Source organism: Paramormyrops kingsleyae, chromosome 6 (genome assembly GCF_048594095.1).
Source record: "Paramormyrops kingsleyae isolate MSU_618 chromosome 6, PKINGS_0.4, whole genome shotgun sequence".
NCBI lineage: Eukaryota > Metazoa > Chordata > Actinopteri > Osteoglossiformes > Mormyridae > Paramormyrops > Paramormyrops kingsleyae.
This window is the reverse complement of record NC_132802.1, coordinates 33290633-33312906: the sequence shown is the minus strand read 5'-3', so window position 1 is coordinate 33312906 and position 22274 is coordinate 33290633. Positions and strand designations below refer to the sequence as shown.

The 22274-nt window shown below is 46.1% G+C and overlaps 1 protein-coding gene across 4 annotated transcripts in view; it reads right to left on the bottom strand.

Moving 5' to 3' along the window:
• lamb2 (laminin, beta 2 (laminin S)) overlaps positions 1–22274 on the bottom strand; it is a 39229-nt gene that overhangs the window by 7078 nt on the left and 9877 nt on the right. For 3 of the 4 annotated variants that reach the window (XM_023825839.2, XM_072713096.1, XM_023825841.2), the window contains 24 exons: positions 20255–20424; positions 19592–19727; positions 18033–18106; positions 14937–15125; positions 14782–14845; positions 10563–10765; positions 10329–10449; positions 9966–10154; positions 9564–9743; positions 9341–9453; positions 8553–8632; positions 8014–8149; positions 7512–7670; positions 7273–7400; positions 6773–6893; positions 6504–6696; positions 5105–5248; positions 4537–4768; positions 4259–4422; positions 3928–3960; positions 2184–2408; positions 1536–1753; positions 1262–1358; positions 132–504 (listed from right to left, as the gene is read on the bottom strand). In XM_023825839.2, coding sequence (XP_023681607.1) covers positions 132–504; positions 1262–1358; positions 1536–1753; positions 2184–2408; positions 3928–3960; positions 4259–4422; positions 4537–4768; positions 5105–5248; positions 6504–6696; positions 6773–6893; positions 7273–7400; positions 7512–7670; positions 8014–8149; positions 8553–8632; positions 9341–9453; positions 9564–9743; positions 9966–10154; positions 10329–10449; positions 10563–10765; positions 14782–14845; positions 14937–15125; positions 18033–18106; positions 19592–19727; positions 20255–20424 — 3742 coding nt within the window. The remainder of the gene's footprint in view (positions 1–131; positions 505–1261; positions 1359–1535; positions 1754–2183; positions 2409–3927; positions 3961–4258; positions 4423–4536; positions 4769–5104; positions 5249–6503; positions 6697–6772; positions 6894–7272; positions 7401–7511; positions 7671–8013; positions 8150–8552; positions 8633–9340; positions 9454–9563; positions 9744–9965; positions 10155–10328; positions 10450–10562; positions 10766–14781; positions 14846–14936; positions 15126–18032; positions 18107–19591; positions 19728–20254; positions 20425–22274) is intronic. The other variant, XM_023825840.2, reaches the window with a different exon arrangement.

The window sequence follows — 22274 nt, the reverse complement described above, 5'->3', positions numbered from 1 at the left end:
TAAGGTAGTCATTGTTGGCATTTGGGTTTTCCCCAATCAAGTGAGTCTCCAGAAAAATCTGAATACAAATGCACATGTATGTGTGTGTGTGTTTTATGGATTTCCTGGACATCATGGCTGCTCTTCACTACCTGAGGTCCTCAGTCAGGGTCATGAGGCTGGCGATGGCCTCAGCCGTGGCATTGCGAGTGTTAACGATGCCCTGGACCTTGGCCAACTTCTTCTCCATCTCGCGAAAGCTCTTCTCATAGGCGCCAGTCAGGCCAGTGAGCTGGATCTCACGGGCCCGCTCAGTCAGGGCTTTGGTACGGGCCACCAGATCCTGGACCACACGGTCCCAGTCGCCAAAGCACTGGTGGCAGGGCTGGCAGTCCGGGAAGTGCCCTGAGAAGCCGCGGGCGCACTGGTCGCAGCGCACACCCGACACACCTGGCTGACACACGCAGTGCCCGTTCAGGTGGTTACACTGCGGTGTCTCGATGCCACGCCGGTCACAGTCACAGGCTGGGGAAAGAGGGAGGTGCTGAAGGTAGGTCACATGACCATAGGCAGATCACATGACTGGCGATGACCATGTAGGCCATGATGCACAGAACAGATGACCACACTAAACAGGAGCGACTCGTGTAGCCAGTACCATTTCAGAGATATCAAATGTTACAGTGCCAGTCAAAACTCTGAACACGCCAAGTCACCTACAAAGAAGAGTGATCGTGCTACATCACATGACCTGGCCACATGACCTAAACACAGTACAAATGGTTTTGGAGGAATTTGACCCGAGAGTGAAAGAAAAGCAGCCAATAAGAGCTCAGCATATATGTGTCCTTCAGGACAGCTGGAAAAGCTTCCCAGGAGGCCACCTCATGGAACTGGCATAGAGGAGACAGTATGGTCAACCAGTCCCTGGAGTTAAGGCCTTGCTCAAGGGTCTAATGGTGAGATCACTCTGCTGACCACAGGATTAGAATTGGAAACCTTCTGAGTCCCAACCCACAGATCTGCCCCCTCCCAAAAAATTAATTTTTTTCTTTAATAAATATTTTTTTTGGTCAGTGGATAATTTCATACATGTTATTTTATAGGTTTGTTGTCTTTATAATTATTTTAAAACATAGAGAATAGTACAAATAAATTTCTATGGGTAGGTCCAAAGTTTTGACTGGTACAGTAAATCACTGAAAGACTGAAACAGGCAGATTTCCCCCATAATGATTTAAGACATGCTGAACTCACAGACCACTCATGTGTAACAACGTACCTCTGCACTGAACCTTGGGATTGCCCCAGAAATTCTCTTGGCATTCTGTGCAGGTCTTTCCCCCAAACCCGTCACGGCAGTGGCACTGGCCTGTAAACTGGTGAGACACACCGGCAGAGTCCAACATACATTAGAAACACTGTGCTTATACTCACGTTTACTTGTCTGGTTGGGACAGGGCTGGTTGTCACCCTGCATGCCTCCAGTCCTCATAATTACAGAAAAGATAAGACACCTTCATTACAGAGACAGCAGGGCTGGTGGCGGAACGCACCTCATTACAGGAGGCTGAAACAGCGTTGATGGGGTCACAGCTGCAGGGTTCACAGCCACGGCCACTGGCCATATTCCAGTAGTTGGTAATACAGTGGTCGCAGGTCTGACCGCTAACATTGGGCAGACACTGGCACTGGCCTGTCCCGCGGTTGCACACACACTTGTCCGGAGAGGAGCACTGTTTGTGCTCGGTGCCCAGGAAGTTACAGGTGCATTCTGGGAAATTTTGAATGTGAGAACATTGTTTAAGAAAAGTCCAGTTGATGGAAGAACAGTGAAAAAATGACTAGTTGCTGAAATACTGCAGCATGTTTGTTACCAACTCTACATAAAAGAGTGAAATACAAGAAGATAACAAGCTTAATATACACAGAGGTGTCGGGGGGGGGGGGGGGTGGGCATGGATACCCTGGCAGATTCAGAGGGCCCAGCAAGTTACAGGTGCCCCAAAATCTACTGTCGACCCAAGCTGGGGAGGTGCCATTTTGTCAGGGGGCCCAGAATCTCTATTTGCGCCTCAGAATGTACATGTATATACAGTAAAATATACGTATCAACAAAACAACGATCAATCAAAGTTATCGAATCATTCATGGGGACCAAGAACTAGGCTTCAGCGTGCAGGAGTGTGGGTTGGACAACTCACTCCGGCAGTTCCGTCGCTTTGCATCCCCGTAGTATCTAATCTTACACATTCCACAGTCAGGCCCCTCCGTGTTGTAAAGGCACTTCCTGCACTCCCCTGTGCGGCGGTCGCATGACTCCGGGTCGGTCATATCGATGTTGTTGCTGCAATGGCACATCTGGCAGCGGCCACCTGGTTCTGAGGGATTGCCGTAGTAACCAGGGGCACATTCATCACAGCGAGAGCCTGGTGACACCGGGGGGAGCAGATTGGGGGTCAGGTGGCAAACGGGTAGCACAAGGGGGAACACCGGACAGAAAGACAAACGAGAGATTTTCCATGTAGGGTTTAAATTTCCAGAACATCTTCAAATGATTTTCCAGAAGGTCGAATGCAGAGGCCCTGCAGCACAAATGCTCCTGCAGACACACTGCGTGACCTCATTTGGAGATTCAAGAGCACCACAGAGGAATAGATCAGGAAAAAGGGTTTGATTATTCCTGGAAACGAACAACCCAGTTTGTGCTCATTATGTCTGACTAGGACTTGAAATCTACAAATCTGAAAACATACAGGTAACCTAGGAGAAAATGTATAGCAGATATGAAAAATTTAGAGACTATTATATACATAGATGGTATACATGTATTTTTTACTAAATATATACTTTGGCATATAATTATATAAGTCTGGGTATTAAAGGGGCATAAAATAACACATTAGGAGGCAATTATATTAGTAGCAACACCAGATCAAGTGAAACACTGTTTAGGAAGCAGAGCTTAGCTCAGATTAAGCTGGGATCTACAGCAGGGCCTCCCCAGCTTCTCCTGTCAGAGCATCATTGCCCCACAAAAAGAGCAGCCAGAAAGGTAAAACACTCCCTGCATTCAGGGTGTGTGGAGGTAAGGGTGAGCTACAGGAGCAGAGACACTCCCCACTGCTGAAATCTTCATAGTGTTACAAGGCGGTCATTAAAAAAAAAAAAAAAAAAAAAAGAAAAAAAGAATTGTACTTATAGAGATAAATGACAAACTCACTATATGGCCATTATTTTGATTTGTGTGAAACACAATGTGATCAAAAAGGGGAACGATTTCTTACAGATTATTTAGAATCTATTTAGGTCAGCGTAATAATCATCAGAAATTGTAAAGATACAGCTATGGAAAAAATTAAGAGACCACAGTCCTCTCTGGATAAACACGTCAACGGCTCTCCTCTCCTTCCCTCTCCTCCCCTCCTGTCTCTTGTCCTCTCTTTCTATCTTCTCTCCTCTCCTCCTGTCTCCTCCCATCTCCTCTCCTCCTGTCTCCTCCCCTTTCCTCTCTCCCATCTCCTCCCCTCTAAACACTTCTTGTCTCCTTCCATCTCCTCCTGTCTCTTCCCCTCTCATCTATTCCAGTCTCCTCGACTCTCCTCTCCTTCCCTCTCCTCACTCCGGAGGCACCAAATCTGTGACTGGCAGCAGTGTAGGTGACATTTGCAAGCAGAGGTGACAAGTGCTGACCAAAGTTTGCTGGTAGACAACTAGTGCCCTCCCAAGAGGAGATTCTCAATGACCCTGGATCCACACCTCAAGCGGACAAGGATGTGCTGCTAAAACAGGTCCTGGGTCAGTTCTTAGGGGCACTAGCTATCTACATCATGATGAGGACAGGCTGTGGCATCTTGTGAAGGGGGTGGCTAAAGCCATGCGGGCAATCAGAATTGGGTGAGGGGGTTTGAGACAGAGTTGGGGGAAGTGAATCTCCCCTTTACTCACGCTGGATGATCCCCTTGGAGCGTTTAACCATTCCTGAACCGAATGAGCGGTGGGAGAGGGAAACAAGAGGCGTTACTGACCCATAAATGAGCCTGTGAACACCTACCTCCCTGAGGAACAGAAGTGGGCATTGAGAGAAGCAAACGTGGGAACAGTAACAAGCACAGATGTGGTACAATACAGGGAAAAGCTGAAGGGCACTGTCCTCTGGAGCCATCTGCCCCACAAGTATTTCCAACAGGTTATGTCTTACTATGCCCTATATTCTGTTCCTGGATTTAAGACTTAAAGGACAGAGCAGCCAGTTATCCGGTGATGGTGACGCACTTACCTGTGTAGCCCTGGTTACAGTTGCAGACCACTTGGTGACTGCGGGTGTCCTGGTAGCAGGATGCTGCAAAGTGGCGACCGCTGGTGGGGCTGTCAGGGCAGGGGCAGGGCCGGCATTGACTCCCCGACTCCAGCTCCGGTTTGCCATAGTAACCACTGGCGCACCTGCAAAGAAGCAACTTGATTTCAAGGTTTTCTTAAGGTGACCCTTGGCTCTGTCCACGACTCCGCCCACCCAGCCCGGCCCCAGCCTAGCCCTGCCTCCCCGCTCCGCCCCACCTTTCACACTTGTCCCCCGCCGTGTTCCCCCTGCAGTTCAAGCAGCGGCCGGTCCTCTCCTCGCATTCATCGGCGTGCCCATTGCAGCGGCATGGCTTGCAGTTGGGGAAGCCCCAGTGCGCATGCTGGCACCTGTCGCAGTGCAGCCCGAAGGCCCCAGGGTTGCAGGAGCACTGGCCTGTGTGCTGATGGCAGAAGGGGGTGCGCGAGCCCTCCACGCTGCAACTACACGCTGCCAGGAAGCAAGGGTGGTGGTGGGGGGTTGTTATTGCAAAAAGGGGAGCAGGGATACAATATCTGTGCTGCTTCAGTGAGGAACCTTTGCCTAACTAACAAGTTAAATGGTGACTAGAACATAAATAGTGTTAGAGCTCTACTACAGAGGAAGGACCAGCTGAGTAAAGTATATCAGTTTACTTAAGTGCACACAGTTTACACAGTATTATGCATAGAAAGATGACAGACTTGCTCTATTATTACCTAATGCTGATTAATGTGCTCCCCACCCCTTTCCTCCCCTCAGAATTAAGCATCCCATCAGTCAATTCCATGGTAAAGGGTCACCTACGTTTACACCCCGCAGACCTGAAGCCGTACGTCCCCGGGGCACACTGGTCGCAGCGCCGGCCAATCACGTGAGGCTTACAGCTACACTGGCCTCCATGAGCGTTACACTCAGAACTCATTGAGCCCTGGGGGTCACACTGGCAGGCTGGAGTGGGTGAGGACAGAAAGAAACAATTGACTGCTACCCAGTTGCCTCTCAGCAGTCTCGGTATTCTTATCGCTTAAACAATAATTAAAACAGACACTTTGAAACAGTATTTTAAGATTTGGTGGAGTATGTGTGTAGATCAGGAGTGGGCAATCTTATCCACAATGGCCCAGTGTATAAGCAGGCTTGTGGGATAACTACAGTGGCTGAGAAAGCCCAATGCAATTCAAAATAGTTAAACGCACGTCTGATAGAAAAATGCACTGCAAAGCAACAAAGCAGTTGCTTTGTTGTTCATAACGAACCTGCAAACACACTGCAAATTCGTAGGTGTTACACAAATTCAGAAAACACTTTCATCAAAACGACACCCCATGTGAACCACATTTTACAAATGCGCTGCACATTTACAGATGCTCTGCAAATACAGAAAACACCTGCAACTTTGGAAACGCACTGCAAGTAGCCACAACACAACGGAAGTGTTTCTGAACACTTTTTTCTTGTAATAATGTTTTTAACGTAACGTACTTGGCTACTATAAGTGAATTATTTAAACATTATTTGTACAGGAATGATTTTGTCCCAAGCTTTTTGATCCATATAAGCGTGATCACTATAAGCAGTTTCCACTGTAAATTATTTGCATTGGCTCCATTGAAAAGTATGCCCCAGAAAAAGTGTCCTTTGGAAACGCTTTCGTTGTATTGTAGCTATTTGCAGCACGTTTCTGAAGTTGCAGTTGCTTTCTGTATATGCAGCACGTCTGTGAATGTGCAGCGCATTAGTAAAATGTGGTGTGTTTGCACATGCGTTATGAACTTGAATAATATCCTTTGTTGCTTTGCAGTGCATTTTTCTATTAGATGTGCATTTTTGATTTTGAATTTCATTGGGCTTTTTCGTCTTTATTTTGAATTGCATTGGGCTTTCTTGGCCACTGTAGATAAGTTTTAGATCAACTGTTCAAAGCCAGGTGTGAGGACTCTTTAGCTAATCAGTCTTCTAATTGCTAATCTAATTAGGGAGTTGCAGTGAAAACCCGCATACACAGCGGCCCTTTCTGGATAAGACTGGCCATCGCTGGTGTAGATGGATTATTTTTGGAGAATTCTGATGGCTGTTAGCAGGAGTGAAGAAAAGTGTTATGATTTTGCTGGTGTATTTTAAAAATGGAAATTAGCGAACATAGGAATTGACCGGAATGCTCCTGTGATGACCCTGGCCTCCACAGCTGCCCATAGTTACTTACGCAGAGCTCCATCATTGATGATGGCGGACATGCTGGTGAGCAGCTTGCCGCAGGTGTCGCTGAGCAGAGAGCTCGTCACAGCCTTGCCTGTGTCGTGGCAGCGGTGGAGCTCAAAGGTCTGCTTGCGGGCGATAGATGCGGGATCCCCAGCAATGAACATCTCCAGGGAGGAGTATCGAGGGAGCAGGGAGATCTGCATTGGGAGGGAGTGACATGCTCAATGCTGATGGGGAGAATAAAGGAGCGAAAGAGTGAGAGAGAGCACTTACAGAGTCAATCAGGATACTAGGGTTGGGGACAGTGCTCCGGCTAGAGAAGTACGGGAATTCCAGCCGAAGGGTATAGCTCACTCCCCTTTCCAGGCAGACAGGCCTTGGCAGTAAAACAAACCTGCAAACACAACAGCAATACAAACCTGTAACATGACAGAAGACAAACCAGTATCATGATAGAAGAGAAAACAGTAACATGACAGCAAGACAAACCTGTAACATGATAGTACGACAAAGCTATAACCTGACAGCAAGACAAAACTGTAAGAGTTGCATATGAAGTGGTTATAATAATGTGCACCAGTTTGTGAGTGACCTCGTCCAGATGCCTCCATGTGCATGCAGCAGGAGAGGTGGTTATAATAGCAGTCTGGGCTTGTGTTATGATGATGTCACATCAATCTGCAAGCTGGCAGCTTCTAACACTGTGAGCCTGGACACAGCACAAGCTGGCTCATGTCATGTAGGAACTGCCGGACGATGGGCCCAGTTCAGACCTGGAGGCGATGGGCAGGGACACGGTCAGCAGGTCATCTGCAGGGATGGTGTTGCCACAGGGGCTGCTGGTGGGAATCGGGCCTGGCCTCACCACACTCACGTGAACCTCCTCCCAGTCATGTAGCATCTGGTGTGGGCAAGTAAGCAGTTAGGCACATAACTGATGGACTCGTGAGAAGGTCCATACCCCGCCAGCTTGGAACTTAAAAGGGCCCATATACAAGGTCTTGGCACTCACCTGTGATTCATAGCGAATCAACACATCATACTCCATCGAGTATGGGATGTTGCTGATTGAGAACTCCAAAGTGCTGCCTTTAGGAACACGGGCAAAACCAGTGCCGGTCCAAGTGGCTGTGTGACCAGGCTGGATTTCCCTTTCCACAACAGTGCAGCCCTAGTGGGGCATATAGAACACACAAATGGGATGCAGCAAAAACATGCTCAGTAAGTTCATTTACAGTGAGGGTCTGTAACTATGGTCAATCATTTCATACCATTGGGAATTACAATTGTGGATAGGGAGTGGATAACTGGAGATGCAGCTAATATTTAGCTGAAGTATAATTGATATCCACATTCTGCAAATTACAGTGAGTAATTCTAGAATAACGAGACACAGAGCTGTAAGTAAATGCAGCGATAGAATCCTTGAGGCTCAAATTCAGGCCACTGAAATTGCCAAGACGATGAGAGCTGAGCATAAATGTAATGTTAGCGATGCCGCCTAGTGTGGTTACCTGCCCCAGTTTGGCCAGTTCTGCCTCATAGTTGTAGTGGTCCAGAGCCATGAAGTAAAACCCAGGCTCCACCTGGTTACACTGGCGCCCAATCATGTGACTTCGACAGCGGCATTGGCCAGTCTCCATGGAGCAGCTGGGGAGGAAGACAGCTGGGTCAACACAGACACCGCCAAGATGGGTCCACACACACACACACACACACACACACACACACACACACACACACACACACACAGGGACACAAACAAGAGACATACACACCCATCTGCTGAGCTGACGGATTTACCCACAAAGGCAAAAGCAGACAAATGCGAGCATCTGCACATTAACATCAAAGCACGACTGCAGTAGCACACGCATTTGCCTAGGATGTATATCAAATAACAGCAGTGCTTCTCCTGGTAATGTGATACAAATCATTGAATAAGTGCCATTTTTCCATAATTACCAGACCAGCTTGCTAGATTTCTGGCAACACCTTGCATTTTGTATCTGTGATTCTATGATGAAAAGGGTGATTAGACACAAGCACTCACTGGTTGTCTGTTGCCCCGCCCACGTCACAGTCACACTCTCGACAGCCATTCAAATCGTGACTCAGAGCCCAGTGTTCCGGCTAGAGGACGGGCAGAGAGAAGAAGGGACAGCGGTGAGCACTGGGAGGCCTAGGTGAGTACGCTTGAGCCCTCCATTGTAGTGTATCTGACACCCTTCATATACCTCCCACCGAATCACTGATGCAACACATTGGCTCACATAGTCAAAGTCATTACAGTCTGTCTGCATTCATTCCTATTCATTTCAGCAATGCTACTGGGCTATGCTAACTAAGATGATATGATTTATCACATAGCTTAAATTAAACATCACTGGGAAAAAAATTTGTGAAGACCAAAGTATGCAGAAGCACAGTTCTTGCAACATTTCCTGAGGCCCAGAAAGCAATTAAAACTTGTGTAATCAACACCACCAAGGAGTCTGTGGATCACAGAACTAAATTTAGAGAATGAACTCCTCTCTGGTGCCCACATTCCAGGGTGCTATTCCTAGCCAAGACAGGAAGTGGGGGATCTGCAGGGAGACGATTTGCAAGAAGACCACCTGGTGCTTTGTGCCCATATAGGAAGTGAAATGCTTACAAATATAGAAAGTAGGTTCTGTCTGAAATAGAAGGGTAAGGCTGTAGAAGAGGGTGGATGGAGGGCAGCAGGTGCTCAGGTGCTGAATTAACTGCTCCTTTGACCGAAATGATGCCACTGGGCCCCCATCTACATGCCCTATGTGATTTTGGTCGCTGGCATGTGGGTCACCCAGGCATGCATACCAGACACTGACTGCAGGTCCGGCCCATCACCAGGCGTTTGCAGAAGCAGTCTCCAGTGACTGGGTCACACTGGGCACCTTCCAACACTGAACCCATGGAGTCGCACTGGCACGCTGAGGAGGGGGGGAGGGGCAGCTGTTAGTGAGGTGCTGAGATGTGGTGATTGGTTCACACACACACACACACACCCCCCCTCACTCCACGCCGTCACCCGGGGCCTCACGCTGGCAGCCTTGGGAGTCGTCCACGCTGAGTCCGAAGTAGCCCGCCTTGCAGCGGTCGCAGCGCCGGCCCCGCACGTGCTCCTTGCAGCGACACTGGCCGGCCATCATGCCCAGGCTGGGCTCGTCGTGTCCGTCACAGACACCTCCGTTGAGGGAGCCATCGGGATCGCAGTCGCAGGCTAACCAAGGGGCAAAACACAGACTGGACCAGTGACATAAGAGCCCCAAGCAGACTCCCAAAAAGGGACATTCGAAAAAAGCATTTCACCCAAATAAACCCCGGAATAATAACAATCGATAAGCAATGCAGTAATTGTTACAAGGAGGTGGAAACGTGAAGACTCCATTGTGATAATCTATGTTCTCCACCCACTGTTCCCCAGACCTGGGGGGCTACTCACGGACACACACTGCGGGGTCCCGGATGTCCCTGGCAGGGTCCTGGTAGTAGAAGGGCTTGCACATCTCGCAGTTACGCCCCATGGTGTTGTGCTGGCAGTTGTCACAAACGCCGCCGCTCACATTCCCCGTGGCCAGGTACACAGCCATGTCAAAGTGGCACTTGTCTGAGTGCTGGTTGCAGTTGCATTCTAGGAATGACAAGAGTGTCTCAACCAAACCAGTAAGTTGGGCCTGGTTTTCCAGAACCTCCATCCCAATGCTTTTGCTTGTAGCACTAGGAGTCCCTAAAAGTCTCATTCATGTTGATGTTGGTGACGGGTCAGCAGTGAAAACAGGTGTAAAAGTCGTTCTGCATCACGCACTCTGGCAAGCATTGGTGCTCCTGCCCTCAGCCGGCCTCCAGGGGACGTCGTTGTAGAAGTCGTCACACCTCTCACAGTTCAGTCCATTAGTGTTGTGCTTGCAGACACACCTCCCATGCACCTGGGGGTGTAAGAGACAAAAGTACAGTGCTTAACGTGCCAAAAAAAAAAGTGGAAAATTACTCTCTTAAACAAACTGCCCACTACTGTGAAGTGGGCTGCATTTGCACTCACCATGCCCTCAATATCCCCCCTAATTCCCTCGATGGGGGCACACTCGGAAGCATGGCCGTAGCAGAAGCAGTTCCCGCGCACCACCATCTCATACACGGCGTAGTAGTACTTCTCCTTGATCTCCAGGCGCGAGTCCAGCAGGTTGTCCCCCAACGTGTGCAGCTTTGTGAGGTTCACACGTAGGTTGGTGATCCTCAGCTGGTCTACAGGACACAGGCCAATGGGGAATTTTTAAAAACGGGCCGACGTAAATGGGATGTCAACCTCTAAGAATAACACATCGCTGTATTTCCGTACTATAGGGCAACTGTTCTTTAAGCTGACAGAAATAACTTTATCTTCTCAAGGTTTTCTACTCTAAGCGTTTGAGAGAGGAGACACCTTTGTACTATCAGGAAAAAACAAACAAACAAAGGTACAAATTGGTACTCTATTTTCTGACAGTGTGCAGACATAAGAAACTTCCCCTAAAGCCTTAGCATTTCATTCCCTTGTACTTGTACTCAGCACCATGACAATATACTTGAATCTAATCTACTGTACTCTTAGCAAGCAGTCCAGGCAGAAAGCAGGACGAGGCCTACAGATGCCCATGACCTACAAGCACAGACAGCAAATAACCCCCCAGATACACAAAGAAGTCAGCCTTCCACACATAGTCGGACCCCCGGTCAAGGAATCAGGGAGGGGAGGGTTGGGGTCCGAAACGGTGGCAGCTTAGGGGGATTAAATCCATACCCAGACAGTGCTGTCGTTCACGCTCATTAAACACAGAGTAAATCTTCTTCCCACAGAAACAGCAATGGCATGTTTCCCATCCAGCTGTAACATGCCATGCAGGACGGGAGAGTCACGCAGCTCAGGGCTCCAGATTCTCGGACATGCCGCGTTAAAGCATGACGGTCTTTGCCAAAGTCCTGTGTTCATTGAGATTAGTTTTTTTAAAAACTTAGCGTGACTTTTTCTACTCTGATTTTGAGACTGTAGGATAGTGACTGGGAGGCTAGTTCCTGTTTCTGAGGTGATGGGGTGCAGGGGGGGGGGGATGACAGCTCCGGCAGACTAAAGGCCTATCACTCATCATAGACTTTGTTATCTGCTGGTATCCTCTTTTCACAGAGCCCCACTCTGTTCTCAAGACCTTGACTCTGACAGCTAACCTTTTCATACCAGGGAGGGCACTGAACTATTTCAGTCCATGGTAACAAAAAATAGATATGGTGAAGCAAGCAGCGGCAGGAAAGTGGTTTTTAATTGATAAAATCTCTTATTAAAGAGCAAAGCCACTTAACCTAACAATTATAATTGTCATTAGATATGGTTTCAACTGGGCAGTCGTGTACATGTTACCTGTGGATATGTATGCAAGTGGCTTACATGAATCATTATCGACACTCTGGTGATTATGATCTAGGGCTCACACCAAAAATAAACTGGGGACTTCTTACACTGGGATCTCCTTTTACACCAGTTTAAAATAATGTGTCAGATAAATTAACACAAGTAACATGGTATTTGTCATTTTTATTTGGGGAAACTGGCACTTTTTTTTATCTTTTAAAAGAGCAAATGAGCAATGTCAACATGGAAGACTCTTTCCCATACTAATACTTTTACTGGAACATCAGACTTTAGTACTTGTAACAGTAACACTTTATTTGAGGGGGCACAAATAACTTAGTATCTCATTTACGATTCAAGTACAAATCATGAACAGATATAGAAACTGCATGAAATACATGAACTATTATGACTGATTAATGATGAACAAACGTGGGATCAGTATGGTGCTTTTCCACTGCTATACTATAACTGACCTGTACCGGAGCCTTACTACAAAGAGAGACTAGTTACAGTGTACTTACAGCTTGCTTCGGTTTTCCACTGCAGAAGGGTCAGCTTGGTAAAGGTTTAGAGAGCAAAAGGGACATAAATCCAAAGAGATGCTTATTTACTGTTCACATGGTTTACATCAAGATTTACTATGTTATTATTATTATTTTTTTACTGTGTGCTAATGTCTGCTAGCACAGTTGTGAGAATAGGAGTGTTATGCAATATCAAATGGTAAAGGAATTAACACTCACTTACATAAATTTACATTGCAAATCCAATCTGTTCAGCTGTTCTATATCTATTTATGTTTTTACGTAGGAGGTTGGAAATTCGGGAATGCATCAATACATTGCGATATGTGATACTACTAATAATGAATTACATACAGAATATACCATTTTGCTTCAGATAATCCATGCACAGAACACAAGTATCTCTGTGCATTTCGACCAATCAGATGGTGGTGATGCAACCAGCTCGGTTTGGTCATGCTTAGGTACAGATCGGGCACAAGTACAGCTCCGTTAAAGATCGGGTACGGGTACAGCTTGGGTACGGGTACAGATTGGGTACAGATTGGGTATGGCTACATCTCAGGTACAGGTACAGGTTGGGTACAGATCGGGTACGAGTACAGCTCAGGTACAGATTGGGTACGGGTACAACTCAGGTACAGCTTGGGTACACCTCGAGTACCGCTTGGGTGTGGCTCGGTTCTTTGTGGGAGTGGAAAAGCCATTAGTTTCTGCTTAATTAATGCATTAAGTAAGAGTGTACTACTCCAATATTTGTGCCCCCTCAAGTAAAGTGTTACCCTATCAAGTACATAATTGGGGGGGGGGGGGGGCGCGGACCTGGAGCCAATTCCATTCACCACAGTACACAATGGCATGGAGAGCCTGTAGGCAGAGTGCGGCTAGGACTTCAGGCCGCACCCCTGGATGCGTGAGCTCACTGTGCCTGCCTTCCTTATTATCTTTATCTATATACTTTCTTTATATTTTTGCACATATTTAAATGCAGCAGCTTCTTTACTTGTCTAGTCATACAGTTAATGTTGTGTGTTTTATAAGTTTACTCTAGAGACTGCATTTAATGGCTCGTTAATTTCTGGTAAATTCTCCAACAGAAGCTACTGTATCACTCCATTACTGCCTCACCCCCTCCTTTCCACACTCTGCTGGCAGCCGTGGGAGATTTAAGATCTGCAGTCACACCAACAACAGACTTGCCATCACCACCCCCACCCGAAGCATGGCGTAGTCATCCACAAGTCAGTGCAATGTTTGCCCCCCGTTGACGCTGACGATTTTGCATCAAACAGAGACAAATTTTTAGAGTAGGGTCACTTTGGCCCCCATTCGAAGGGGGACGCAATCATAACAGCTGGGAAAAAGCTTCACAGATTTCTTTCTGGATGAAAAGAAAAGCAAGTGCAGCCAAAACAAAGCGTGTTTGTGTAGGAGAGCTGCTGCCTCTCCCCAGCCTGCCGCCCCGCGTGAAGAAAGGCCTGCAAGGGCCAGTGACCTCCCTGTGCGAACATCACTGGCAACAGCCCACAGCCTTTGGGAGGAAGGATAATATGAGAGAGTCCTACAAAATAATCCTGGTTTATCTCTTACCCACCTACTGCAGTTTGAGACCTTTGATATACACTCATCTTTGCTTTGCATTTTAAATACATATTAATTCACTACAGGCAATTTAGAAATGGCAATTAGTCTGGCTACACACCTCTTACAGGACTGAGGGGGGAAATGAAGAAAGAAACTGAAAATTACACACACACAAACACACAAACACACACACACGCACACACGCACACACACGCACACAAGAGGTGAGATTCAAATTCCCACTCCTGGAGGGGTGAGGCAATAGTGCTGCCTACTGAGTCACTGTGCCCACCACAGTGTGAGTGTGTACCCTGAGATATTGTATTCCTACAGAGGAGATTCCAGGAGAGATGAATCAATTGGTAATATATAATAAGTTTAACTCTTTCCATTTTTTTCACATGCGAACAGAAAGTGCGAACATGAGGGGTTGTAAAAAATTGCAAATATATGGTTTATTTTTGGAAATTAACCAAACCCTCCACAAATCCCCCAGCAATCTGCAGCCCTCTGGTATACTAAACATGGTTTAGTATGGTACCGGTCTGTGCACTGGGGGTTGAGAACACCCCTACCCTACAGGACGTACCCCAGCTTTGTGTGCTGGCTGGCCTAGGATAGGTTCCTGATCCCCCTGTGACCCTCACCAGGCTAAGCCAATGGAAGCTGGATGAATGGACATATAGATAAATTCATAGGCTTGTGTTTGAGGAGTCACATATCAGAATTTCAGGGCTGATGATACCGGGAGGGCAAAAGTCACTCACTCTGAATTCTGGAGCTGTATGGGTCCTGTATGTGGATGGCTGGGTCCAGGACCCTGTAGATAACCTGGGGGAGGGGAAGTAGTTTCACAATTAGGTGGGCAAAAATGTAACAGGAACACGTGAATAGGCCACCTCCCCCACAAGCTTGTTCTCACCTCCCCCTCTGTGGACGGCTCGATGTCAGAGTAGCGGGACTCGCAGATTACGTCATCCACATGGCGCAGGGGCCCCTGGGAGACCCCAGGGAAGATGGAGGCACAGTCATAGGCAAAGTAGCGGTACACCTGCCACGTGCGGCCAAAGTCGGAGGAGCGCTCGATCAGCATGGCGGCTGGCCGGAACGTCTGAGGAGGGGAATGGAATTCATCATAAAAGGATGGCCAGGTCCACACAGAATGGCCTGGAATAAAGAGCGCTTTCCACCGCACCTGTTACCATACTTTTGGTACCTGGAAAATACCAAAAGTACAGTATTTCAAGGTGTTGATTTTCCACTGGCATACAAACTGGTACCGGCAATGAATGACATCACAATGAGTTACGGGGTTGTACTGAATTCAAAAAATGCTATAGTATATTATAGGGCTTGGGGAGGTGTGATATTAATACCAACATCGCTTGTTATGAACAGTGTTGGGGGTAACGCGTTACAAGTAACGTGCGTTACGTAATAATATTACTTTTCTTAAGTAACGAGTAATATAACGCATTACTTTATAAATTTACACATTAATATTTGAGTTACTTTTTTTAAAAAGTAACGCGAGTTACTTTTCTATTTTAATTAATTTGCTTAAAAATATATTTAATTAAAACGAACGTAGTCACGTAGAATCACGCACTCAGTGCTGCTTTGAAAATGCATTCCGAGCTGACCACGCCCACCCTACGGCAATCATTGCGTCAAGGCGGGGATTGGCGGAAGCGCGTTACGTTTAGATCGTTTGAAACATGGCGGCTGGAGATCTGATAAGATCGTTGAATTCATTGGCAGATGAAGTGGAGCGTGAACAGAGAAATAATGTTTTTGAAGCATCATAGAAACACATAGGCTGACTTGAATAATCTGATAAAAATTGAACTAAGGAATTCAGATCACTTGAGTAAATAAGAAATTTCACAGAGGCATGATTGCCGTAGGGTGGGCGTGGTCAGCTCGGAATGCATTTTCAAAGCCGCATTGAATTTTGCTACAAATATCCCCACGGCGTCAGGATGAAAACTAATTTTTGTTTGAGGACACTTAGTAGAAAACTCAAGAGTTTTGGTCTATTGCAATCAGCTTATACATTTGTTTAGGCTATGTCAAGCAATTTTTCAAATTATAGCTGAAAGATTTATGTTTAATTGGAGATGTTGTTTGTTCTGTAGTACAATTTCATTGTTCTCTAAAAAGTTATTAAACATTTTAAATGTTTAAGATCTGTCTTTTGCCATAATATAACTTATTTCACAATGGCAATTATCTAGCCTATATTGCACTCTTTATTATCTCATTGGACAGTGAATTTACTTTATGTAGGCCATAGCCTACCAAAACAAAAATAAAAACTTATCAAACACATTAATTTTCAACTTTCAATAATTAATGTTGAGATTTTTTTTAAATGGCATGCATAGCTCTGAAAGTTCTGAGAATATTATATAATTCTATATTATTATTCTATATATGTGTTTTTAAAAGAAAATGAAATAAGTAACGCAAAAGTAACTCAAAAGTAATATAACGCATTACTTTCCATAAAAAGTAACTAAGTAATGCAATTTGTTACTTTTTGGGGGGAGTAACTCAGTATTGTAATATATTACATTTAAAAGTAACTTTCCCCAACACTGGTTATGAACATGCAATTCTTACATTGCTAGTGAGACAGCTTTTTCATACTGACCAGACATTATAGCACAGAGGTTTAAATTTAGCTAAAACGTTTTTTTACTGTCATAGGAAAAAAAAAAATACTTAGCAAGTTTTGCAGTTTTAATAATTATTCCTTTTCAAGATTATGTAGTATATGTTTAAAAATCATTGTAAAGTTTACCTCCACTACTTTTGCCTGAGTGCTGCATGCACTCTCTGAGACAATCATAATAATTTTCATTCATGCTGTTTAAATCACTACTAAACAGGTTTGTGAGAAATATATGGTAAACTCCATTTATGCTTTATAAATACCCCAATATTTATTAAAACAAAATCACATCACAATACTGGTACCTATATTTTACAAAATTGTCCATTTCTTGTCATGCCATCCTGATCTTGTTATATCAGTTCTTCAGACGAAATTACAATAAAGCTTCGATCTCTTCCTTTATCCATGCATCCTTTATTATTACTTTTATTTTTTTTAGTATGTTTATCATTGTTTTATGAGTTCGGAACTTCTTTCAAGACAATAGTTGTATTGTTTTTCAGAGGTGGGTTATTTCCATAAATAATTAATCGACAAAGAAAGTGTTTCAAGTCCCACATCAAAGTACCAAAGAAGTACTCCAGCTGGTTAGGCACTTTAGGTACTGGAACTTTTGGTGCTGGTATTTGACTGGAAGTCCATGGAAAAGGGAAAGAACCATACCAAAAGTATGGTACCTCAGGCGGTGGAGAAGTGCCCATAGAGTAAGCAAGTTCACTAGGAGCTGCTTCACCTCCCTGTTAACTTATGGTAAAGCCCAAGACCTCAAAGAGAGAGATAATGCACACCCCTCCCTGTTACATGATGGTACACCTTGAGACCTCAAAGAGAGAGATAATGCAGACCCCTCCCTGTTACCTGATGGTACACCCTGAGACCTCAAAGAGAGAAGTAATGCACACCCCTCCCTGTTACCTGATGGTACACCCTGAGACCTCAAAGAGAGAAGTAATGCACAGCTATCACTAAAGCATGCACTTTAGCGAGTGCTGGGAGCCATTTTCTTTCTCATTTCATGATCACTGTCATTTTACTGCAGTCACAATAGAGAAATCAGGGTCAGCCAGTCCCTGGAGGTTAAGGGCCGCACTCAAGGGCCCAATGGTGGAATTACGCTGCTGACCACGGGGATTTAACCATTGCCCTTCTGATCACAGGGACAGGGTCCTAACAAACAGAGTCACAACCACCCCATACAAAGTATACAATTCCGCTAAACTGTGGATGCTGAGGTACAAATTGTTTAAGGTTTTTCTCCATACTCCCTACTGCAGCAGTCCGTCAGCATCTCAGCTGTGACGTACATGTGACCCACACTCACTCCTTCGTAAGACCCACCTTGAAGGTCATGATGAGATGTGTGAAGTGGAACTCAGCCTCCAGATCCAGCTGAATGTGAACCTCAGATTTGCCTGAGGAGCATGGAAACAGTACAGTAAAACAATAAAACCTTCAAAGACACATTTTTTCCATATTTTATAAACCAATTGATTAAACAGACCAACATGTACATTTTTCCCTTCTTTTCTGTAATATTATATTTTGCTCAGTTAATGTAAAGCTTTGGTCACTGAACTGATACCTTGTCATACCCACTGCTGGTAACTACAATGGTTTAAAGCCACATACCATTATCATAAGCGCAGAAACTCTTGTGAATAACACAGCCAGACACCCACAGACACAACACACAGAAGTCTTTCAGTCCCCCCCCCCACCACAATTGTGTATCAGTTCTTATAATCCCAGAGAGAGCCGAGACACATTTTATACACAAGGGAAGAAGGGCTGATGGGAAACGCAGTCCGCCTGTTGCAGCAGAGTCGCCTTACATTGATGGCAGTGTCTTTGCATAGCAGCTTGTTTCATAATCCCCCCGGCGAGCTCACAGGAGCTGCCAACTAAAAGGAGAGGCAGAGGGGGGTCATTTGGGATAGGAGACTCCTCCTACTCTGTGTGCTTTTAGCTCCCCAGGATTTGCTCACAAGAGAAAGAAAAGAAGTTTTTCTGTCAGAGATGAGTCACATGAGTGGGGGGTGGGCAGCCGCTGACAGAGCCGTCCACCTCCAAGTCTCGGGGGCTGTCTTCCTGATGTTGGTAAGAAATGAAAAAGGGAAGGGACACTCGTTCTCAGGCTCAAATGGAGGGAAATGGGCGGTGAACTGTGCTTAACCTGTGATTCATCGATAGAGAGCTAAACAGGAAGGAAAGGCAAGGCAGGGCCTAGGGACACCGGGGCCTGGGATTCAGATTTAGAGGGAATCAGGGCACCTCCTGAAACACGCTGGGTTTGCTGACCATTGTGCTGGACGGAGGGAGAGCCTGACCGGGGCACAGCAGGACTGACACCCAGGCGAGGGGACCATACCATCGGGCACCTGCCCTCTGCACTGCAGCTTCACGTGGCATCTTCACTTGCCAGGCAGTGCCAAAGTTGAACGGAAGAACAGGAAGCTTCCCACCCTTGACCTGAACTGGCCTGGGGGGCACCATCCACAGAAGCCCATGGTCATGGTCAATGCTTGCTCTGCACAAACACTCCACTGTTTCATAGATGCATATTTTTTTCCTCACAGGAAACTCCATGGAAATTTGTTTAAAAATATCGTTCCTTTTTCCTGTTAACTGGCTATATGTGCGGCAGTACTAAGTGGCAGCCATTGAGCTACAGAGGCGTCCAGGCTGACGCTCTGTGGATTTATCGGCCCTCTCGCTCTCCTTAGTCACTCTCTGTTCCTTCCTGTTCATATCTTCCAGCTCCCTTAGCTGAACTGCAGTTACTTACCCCATGAGTGATATATCTTCTGGATTTCCAACAGTGGCAGGTCTGTGTCTGTAAAGTGTTTTAAAATGGCCTGCTTGTGAGAGTTTTCCGGAGCACGATTGGCGTGCCTCACCGCTCTCCGACTGCCACCAGGATGTCTTCCGGTGAGGCTTGAAGGTGGTGATGACGTTTTCAATACGGTGGCTGTTGGTGTTGTAGACGGCATCGTACGGCCGGCGTGAGTCACACTGAAAACACTTTTTCTCGTCCTGTCAAGTGGGAAACCAGCAAAGTAGATTACTTCATATGTTCCGCTTGGGATTTGAAAGCTGGTGCCTTTCACCGTACAACAAAAAACTTTTTTCTTTCCGAATATAAAGTTTCACATAGGTTCTGTGATTTTAAGAATGGTTATCCCAGCACATCTAGGTCAGTGTCATGAAAAGACCCAGGGCTGAATATCATGTGACTTGTATCAGTTTCTTAACATCACACAGGCTCTCACTTCAAAAAAGTAGAATATTTGACTTATTAAGCAAATGTAGATTGACATTTCACAGCAAACTGTAGCTCAGCAGTCCACACTGCAGCCATATACCACCAGAACTGCAGCCTCAGATTCCACAGTCCAAAAATACACAGTTAGGTGACTCTGCATCTCCAGTCCTCTTAGCGTGTCTGTCCATGTGCACTGGGCAATAGACTGGCATCTCATCCAGGGTGTCCCCTGCCTCATGCTCTGTACTTCCTGAGATAAGATCCAGGACCGAATGCACCTCACCTGACAGAGGCTTACCTGCAAGTGGCTGACGATGCAGTAAGGCTCCTTCTTGCGCAGGCCACAGGTGGACGAGGCCTTCAGATTCTTTTCTCTGCCGACCAGCAAGTCTCCAGTGGCTGGGTAACAGCTACCATGCATGCAGCCGTGGGGCTGGTCAGGCTCCTGGGCCATGGACCCAGCCAGGACTGCGGAGACATAGGGGTAGAGACAGATCGAAGGGGTGGCCAGCAATCAACAAATAAATATGTGGCCACCCCTGTCATCACCCTACATCAAAAGGAAATATGCATTATTTTATTTTCTAAGAGAAACCATAAACACAGTGTGGCCACCTCCAAAAATATAACTAGCTCCTGATGGCCACCCCAATAAAAAAAACAGTTTGAGCATCTGTGTGGTTAAATAAACCTCCGTGACACGTAGGGCAGGTCAGCCATTCCAGCCACTCTCCTGAAATTAGATGCAGGGGTCTGGCTGGCTACCCTATGTGGTGCGGGGGATTTGGGTGGGGGGGGAAATCAGGCTGATGAGCACTTACTATAGCGAGTAGCTTCCCGGTGAAGCTCTCACTCAATAAGCTTACAGCTTGATTTCCTGCAGAGATGCTGACTGAGAGAGCGGAGATGCTATCGTGGAGAATATACCCCAGTGTTGACAGGTTCTTGGTACACTGTCCTCCTGGCACCCTCAGATCCATACTCACAGACTCACACTATTTATGGACCTCTCGATACCTGAAGCAAACATTGATGCTAATGACAGTTCTTCATTTGTACTTAAGTGTTGCCTCTGAACCCTAAGGATGTCCATAACCAGAACATTGAGAATGACTACAAGCCAACAGACTGCTGTGAGCTCTTGGCACATCCTCCAAGGCCCCAGAATCTCAAAGAGCATTGATACGGTCCAGATTTTTGCTCCCACCCAGCTCCTAGCTCACCTGAACCAAACAATCAAGCAAGAAAGAAGAAATACCTGGTACAGGTGTGCTGGGAGCTGGGAGGTAGCAAAAATCTGGACTATCCAGGGGTCCCTGAGGACTGGATTGAGAAACACTGTCATAATCAAAGATGCGTACGTGCAGGATCTTTCCACCACCTGCTAGCACCCCGTGACCCTTCTCCTCATGTTGGTCAGACAATTACACCTTCTCCCAGCTGTCTGTTGTCAAAGATAGGGGGTCACTGGCTGTTAGTCACGTGATTAACAATTGTAATAAAAAATGACAAGCATGATAAATGATTCCTAATAATAGGCTGTTGTTGATGAGTCACATAGAGATATAAACCTGCTCTGGGATTCAAAAAACTTGTATTTAATCCCTGTGGTAAAAATCAGCTGAAAGTGCTCTGGAGGAATACACTCACCTAAAGGATTATTAGGAACACCTGTTCAATTTCTCATTAATGCAATTATCTAATCAACCAATCACATGGCATTTGCTTCAATGCATTTAGGGGTGTGGTCCTGGTCAAGACAATCTCCTGAACTCCAAACTGAATGTCAGAATGGGAAAGAAAGATGATTTAAGCAATTTTGAGCGTGGCATGGTTGTTGGTGCCAGACGGGCCGGTCTGAGTATCTGCTCAGTTACTGGGATTTTCATGCACAACCATTTCTAGGGTTTACAAAGAATGGTGTGCAAAGGGAAAAACATCCAGTATGCGGCAGTCCTGTGGGCGAAAATGCCTTGTTGATGCTAGAGGTCAGAGGAGAAGGGGCCGACTGATTCAAGCTGATAGAAGAGCAACTTTGACTGAAATAACCACTCGTTACAACCGAGGTATGCAGCAAAGCATTTGTGAATCCACAACACGCACAACCTTGAGGCGGATGGGCTACAACAGCAGAAGACCCCACCGGGTACCAATCATCTCCACTACAAATAGGAAAAAGAGGCTACAATTTGCACGAGCTCACCAAAATTGGACAGTTGAAGACTAGAAAAATGTTGCCTGGTCTGATGAGTCTCGATTTCTGTTGAGACATTCAAATGGTAGAGTCAGAATTTGGAGTAAACAGAATGAGAACATGG